Genomic DNA, 6,915 nt, shown 5'->3' on the forward strand with positions numbered 1-6,915 from the left:
GAACAAAATTAAAAATGATCGACATGATTTAAAATGAGCCAAATTAAGTACCACGGAAAAGTACCAAATTCGCTGTTCATCCATACTCTTTTATGTATGTAGGAAAATACCTAAAAATAATGAAGAAAAATGTATGAATTTTAAATTCATTTAAGAAGTATTGCTTCTAAAACGCGGAAAGGAATACACTCACCTTTTTTTTTTTTTTAAAATCTATTTTCAATAGATCAGATTTTTCGTTTTTGTATCAGTGTTATTACCAAAAAAAAAAAAAAAAACAATTAATCAATTCTCTCTTAACTCCTTTGTGCGAAAATAATAAGAACTTAGGTTCAAAGGCGATTGCTTACTTCTCGTTTTTTACCAGATGAATTAAACACAGCGTTCTTGTTTTTGTATCGTTAAATTTTACTTCAACATGGATGCCAGAAGTTGTCACTTTAAAATTTCAGGAAAAGTTTAAACAGTGTAGTGACCCAAACAGAAAGTGCACCCAGCAACTGTAAACAGTGCACCCTCTTTATGGTTTCTCATAATCGAATCACTCGATTATTCAAGTTCAATCGAGAACTCGTTTATCACAAGTTCTCGATTATCAGATCAAGAGTTCTTGATTATCATATCCCGAGATCTCGATTCAAAGTAATCGAAAAGTCGATTGCTCGAGATCTCGATTGTCAATTGCTTTTGAACTTGTGGTGACGATCAGTCAGTCTCAAAATATCTATGTGGGGTATAACACCTACACATCACGTGTACTGCACATGTACACCACGCACTGTTCACGTGGACATCAGCCAATAGAAAGTGTCCAAAGTTTGTCCTTTCCAAGGGTAAGGATCCCCTAACATCCAGTTCCATCTCTGACTCCAGACCAGAAGGTTGCACGCCAACCTCTGTGCTTTTTCTGTTATGTGTATCTTAATTTTTAAATCTGAATGTTGTAAAAATAAATAGTTTGTTTATGTTAAGTAACCTGTAATAACTTTAACCAAGAGTCACAACACTAGTGACCCGGCAATTTAACGAATGCAGCAGTAAAAATCTTCATCATTTCTACAACTTCATCTTACGGAGACGCTAGCCAGCGGATTTTGCGCATCCCTCTCCCCTTCTTCCGAGCGAGATGTCAACAGATAACGCACCCCTCGCAGCAACTACGGGTCAAGTTTCTCGCATAGCGCTGAAGCTTCCCCCTTTCTGGAGAGCAAATGTTCGCCTATGGATTTTGCAGTGCGACAACGCATTCCTTTACAGCGGAATTACAGCCGATGAAACGAAATATGCAGCGTTAGTTGCCAATATCGACTCAGAGACTCTGTCACACGTATCGGACATTGTACTGAATCCTCCAGCGCAAAATAAATACCAGGCTCTTGCACAGCGACTCATATCGGAGTTTGCTGAATCGGAAACTCTAATCATCAAAAAGTTGCTTTCCGACCTCCAGCTGGGAGATGACCGTCCAAGTCAACTCCTTCGAAAAATGAAGGAACTCTCTGCAAACCGCTTAGATGACAATTTTCTCAAGAACTTGTGGATGCAAAGAATGCCGCCGCACATTTCGACAATTTTATCCGCCAGTTCCGAGTCCTTGGATAATTCGTCGAAGATAGCGGATAAAATCGCGGAAGTTTCCATGCCGCACTCTGTTTTCGCGACAACAAGCAGTGTTCCGCCGCCTGCTCCTGAATCCCCCATGGAGAAGTTGGAGCGTCAAATTTCGGAGCTCACGCGGAAAGTCGACGAGCTGTCCACCCGAAATTCCCGTTCTCCGTACCGCAGAAGTTCGACCAACCGTCGGCGCTCCAATTCAAGAAATGAACAGCGTCCCAGTGGAATGTGCTATTACCATCGCCGTTTTCAATAAAATGCAAAAAAGTGTACGACACCTTGCAATTTCAACGATCAAAAAAACGGTCTCACTCCGCCATAGCTGGGATGACGGAAAATCTCTCAAGTCCAGCAGATTATTTGTTTTCGATCGAAAAACTGGTCAAAAATTTTTAATTGACAGCGGATCAGAAATTTCAGTCCTACCTCCTTCAGCTCCGGAAAAGCGAAACTCCACCTTAGCATTTTCCTTGTCCACAGCGAACAATTCCAAAATTCCTGCGTATGGAGTGGTTCACCGGCAACTTGACCTCGGACTTAGAATAAATTTTCCTTGGACATTTGTCATTGCTGACGTCACTTGCCCCATCTGATTTTCTGAAGCATTTCAATCTAATAATAGATCTACGCAAAGAACGGTTGATCCATCCTGAAACATCTTTACGTACTTTTGGGAGTGTTCAACCAACTCTTCAAAAATCAGTGCATTTAGTGTGTAAAAATTCTTGTGCTTTTCAAGAAATCCTCAAAGAATTTCCCGAGTTAACAAACCCCACGCTAATTCGGAAGTCAATTCCGCACTCAACAGAGCATCACATTTTAACGCGAGGCCCGCCTGTGTTTTCGAAACCTCGTCGTTTGCATCCATCGCTTTACGATCAAGTAAAAAGTGAATTCGAATATCTGTTAGAGCAAGGAATTATTCGCCCTTCTAAAAGCCCTTGGAGCTCGCCTCTTCATTGTGTGCCAAAAGCGGATTTATCGATACGACCAGTGGGTGATTATCGCAAATTAAATTCTGTCACAGAATTTGATTCTTATCGAATTCCCTATTTACATGATTTTTCTCACGCGCTTCACGGTAAGTCCATTTTTTCTAAAATTGATATCTTCAGAGCATACCACCAAATTCCGATTCATGAACCCGATATTCCAAAAACTGCAGTGACCACCCCATGGGGCCTTTTTGAATATACTAAATTAAGTTTCGGTTTGGTCAATGGTTCCCAAACTTTTATGCGCTTTATGCACGATGTGTTACGTGGTTTATCTTTTTGCTATGTTTATTTAGATGACATTCTAATTTTTTTCTAATTCTGTTGAAGAACACAAAATGCATCTCCTCAAAATTTTTGAGAGGCTTAATTTATATGGATTAAAATTAAATGCATCAAAATGTGTGTTAGGTAAATCTGAGGTAAATTTTTTAGGTCATTTAGTTACTCCTGAAGGAATTAAACCTTTATCTAGTAAAGTTCAAGTTATTCTCGATTATAAACAACCTGAAACTGTAAATGACTTAAGAAAATTTTTAGGTCTTATGAATTTTTACAGAAGATTTCTGCCGCATGCAGCGGAAGCGCAAATTTTATTGCACGATTTCTTGAAAGGATCTGTAAAAAAGAAAGATAAAACTGTAATTAATTGGTCGACTTCAGCTACTGCCGCTTTTCAAAAATGTAAAACATTGTTGGCTGATGCTACTCTTTTAGCTCATCCTTCTCCGTCTGCAAAACTTGTATTTCACACTGACGCCTCCGATTTCTCAATTGGTAGTGCATTGCATCAACTTATTGATAATGAGTTGCAACCATTTGGTTTCTTTTCTCGACGTCTAAGTCCAGCAGAAATGAATTATAGTACCTATGATCGCGAATTACTTCCAGCTTATGCTTCTATCCGATATTTTCGTCATATGTTGGAAGCAAGAGAATTCATTTGGTATACTGACCATAAACCTCTAGAATTTGCTTTTCGCCAGAAACCTGAAAAATGTTCACCTCGCCAAATTCGCCAATTATCATTTATTTCCCAATTTACTTGTGATGTACGCCACTTTTCTGGGCATTCTAATATCGCAGTTGATATAATGAGCCGCATTTCTGCTATATCCTTCCCTAGTAAAATTGATTACAATGAAATATCCCAAGCTCAAGCTTGTGACCCTGAGTTAAAGTTGTTGTTATCTAAAAATACTTCTCTGAAACTAAAGAAAATCATGCTCCCAAATTCTGAGTCAGAATTGTATTGCAATTTATCTACTGGAATTGCTCGTCCATACATCCCAAAACAATTTCGTCAACTTGTGTTCGACAGTATACATAACCTTGCACATCCTGGTTCTCGACGCACCAGTAAGCTCGTTCGACAGCGTTTTATCTGGCCTTCAGTGTCTACGGATTCTGTAAAATGGACAAAATATTGTGTTCCATGTCAGAAATCAAAAGTGCACCGACATATCAAATCGCCACTTCAAAATTTCAGCGAACCATCCAATCGATTTCATCATGTCCATCTTGACATCGTGGGACCACTGTCACCTTCTAACGGTTGCATCTACTGTCTAACGATGATAGATCGGTTCTCGCGATGGCCTGAAGCTGTGCCCACTAAGGATATGACTGCTCCAACAGTTGCAGAAAATTTCTACACAACCTGGATTTCACGTTTCGGATGCCCCTCCATCATAACAACCGACCGAGGCAGGCAATTTGAGTCAGAATTATTTCGTTGCTTGTCAAAGTTTCTCGGTGTGAAAAAAATCCGCACTACAGCGTATCATCCAATTGCGAACGTATTGATTGAAGAGATTCACCGTCCTCTAAAGCAAGCAATAAAATGCTATGCAACTGAGCGCTGGACAGAAGTACTCCCCACAGTCATGCTTGGTCTCCGATCTGCTCCTAAACTCGATCTAGGCTGTTCTTCTGCCGAGCTTGTGTACGGTTCTCCCCTCCGGCTGCCAGGGGAATTTGTTGAAGAAAACTGTGTGCCTACTGATCCGACTACATTTGTCGGAAAGTTAAAAGACCACATGAGTCATATTCGCACTCCGCCCATGTCACGGCATGGTGTTAAACCTATATTTGTGCCCTCTTCGATTTCAACTACAGAATATGTGTTTTTACGTTGTGACAGTGTGAAACATCCCTTACGTCAACCGTACGATGGCCCCTTCCGTGTTATCAAGCGAAATGATAAAGTGTTTCACATTGATGTCAATGGCAAAATAATTTCAGTGTCCATTGACAGGCTAAAGCCCGCATATTTAGTGCAATCAGAAGTAACTGATCCTTGTCATAGCACTACTCCCACTGCAGAAACACCACCTCGCGCCTCATCTTCTACAAGTCAGCGTTGTTCAAATCAAACAACCCGTTCAGGACGTCGTGTTCGGTTCCCGGATCGGTTTCAGTCTTGAAAAATTCGCTGTCGCTAGGAGGGGAGTATGTGGTGACGATCAGTCAGTCTCAAAATATCTATGTGGGGTATAACACCCACACGTCACGTGTACTGCACATGTACACCACGCACTGTTCACGTGGACATCAGCCAATAGAAAGTGTCCAAAGTTTGTCCTTTCCAAGGATAAGGATCCCCTAACATCCAGTTCCATCTCTGACTCCAGACCAGAAGGTTACACGCCAACCTCTGTGCTTTTTCTGTTATGTGTATCCTAATTTTTAAATCTGAATGTTGTAAAAATAAATAGTTTGTTTATGTTAAGTAACCTGTAATAACTTTAACCAAGAGTCACAACAAACTCTAGGTTTCGAAAAACCTCGATTGCCAATCACTTGAGCTCTCGATTTCGAGAAATCTCGATAGCAATCACTCGAGTTTTCGATTTCAAAAGATTTTGATTACCGATCGCTAGAGTTCTCGGTTTAAAAAGATCTCGATTGTCAATCACTCAATTATAAAAAATACTCGATTCCCGAGATGAGTTCCAAAAAATAACCATTATCAAAGTTAGGTTATAACAAAAATAAGTAATATACTCAGAAATATTTATACGTCAATTTCTCAAGTAAGCAGTTGCGGAAACGAACTTTTCAAACTTTCCTGATACTTAATGATGATTTATAAGTTCTGAAGGATATATCCTACTAGCAAACTGAATGATACAATTCATTTATCACATACGGAAGTGGTTCGCATTGATGCAATCTTGATAATGTTCCACTCGCCCTAGATAGCCGTTCAGCTGCATTTTCTTTTTAAATGGTTTGACGTCAAGATATACAGTTTTTTTATTCTAAAACATAAACTGTTCTAATTTTGCTTAAAATCAGGCCTCAGTTTGAAAAACTTTTTTTTTTCGATTAAAGGTAGTTGTGGGGGGGAGGGGTTATTTTGATGTACTAAAAAATATTATAAGTTTGCCTCTACACTTTATAATTAAAACAGATGGCGTGTCTGTTTATATGTGCGTGTGTTAGTAGGACCCTCCAGACTAGATGAATAGGTTTGAAAGTACGAAACATTGGTTATGTGTCCCTTGGTTTATTGCCTAAAGCACCTTGAAGATTTTCTTAAAACTTAGAATTGCCTCTTTTTTGATTCTGACATTAAGAAAAAAACATTAAGATTAATTAGAGTCCATAAAAAAAAAAAAAAAAAAAAAAAAAAAAAACATGTAACTACACAAGGTTTACACGAAATAACTTTATTCTTTGATAATAATATTAAATTTTTTAAAAGAATTAAATACACAAATGCTAAGCAACGAACAAAAAACATAATATACGAGTTCATTTTGTGGTACGTTTCCCTCAAATTTGCACTCTAAGATTTTACGGCACATCAAACCGCCATTACAATACGGTTCCATATGTAAACATTAAATATTTTTTCCTAGAGTGCTCGCCCCTTGCAAGCTTTGCTTGCTAATACCTTTTCTTTCGGTAGGTCCGGAGGTCCGGATTGAAAACTATATCACTGAAATCAACTTGTATCACCGTGTTGGTGCTAAATTCGGCTATGTATAGCCAATTTTGTCGTAAATTTCGGTTTAATATCTCTACGCAGGGGCGGCATTTCAGCATTTCATTTGGGGGGTCGAGTTTCTTAAATATGAATTACCTCGGTATGGAACAAAACACATATTGGCTAACAGCAAGTAATCATGATATGGGTTTAGAATGAAAAAAATTAGTGTTCAAAAGCAATTTAAATTTTTGTGACAAAATTTATAGTTTATTTTATAATATGTAATCATACAAAGTATCTTGATACTACAGTTTTCATCTTGTAATAAAGTTTTGATGCTTGATCTTTAAAATATGGAAGAACAGGAAA

The 6,915-nt window shown here is 38.6% G+C and overlaps 1 protein-coding gene across 1 annotated transcript; it reads left to right on the plus strand.

The window, feature by feature from the left end:
• Positions 1 to 1,126: 1,126 nt before the first annotated feature.
• Positions 1,127 to 1,870, plus strand: LOC129235196 (uncharacterized). Its single transcript, XM_054868897.1, has one exon. It carries the CDS (start codon positions 1,127 to 1,129, stop codon positions 1,868 to 1,870), a length of 744 nt encoding a protein of 247 aa, XP_054724872.1.
• Positions 1,871 to 6,915: the final 5,045 nt, after the last annotated feature.

Source organism: Uloborus diversus, chromosome 2 (genome assembly GCF_026930045.1).
Source record: "Uloborus diversus isolate 005 chromosome 2, Udiv.v.3.1, whole genome shotgun sequence".
Classification (NCBI taxonomy): domain Eukaryota; kingdom Metazoa; phylum Arthropoda; class Arachnida; order Araneae; family Uloboridae; genus Uloborus; species Uloborus diversus.

Excerpts from the sequence above, each read along its gene's own strand:
- LOC129235196 (XM_054868897.1), top strand. The coding sequence starts at position 1,127 with ATGTCAACAGATAACGCACCCCTCGCAGCAACTACGGGTCAAGTTTCT.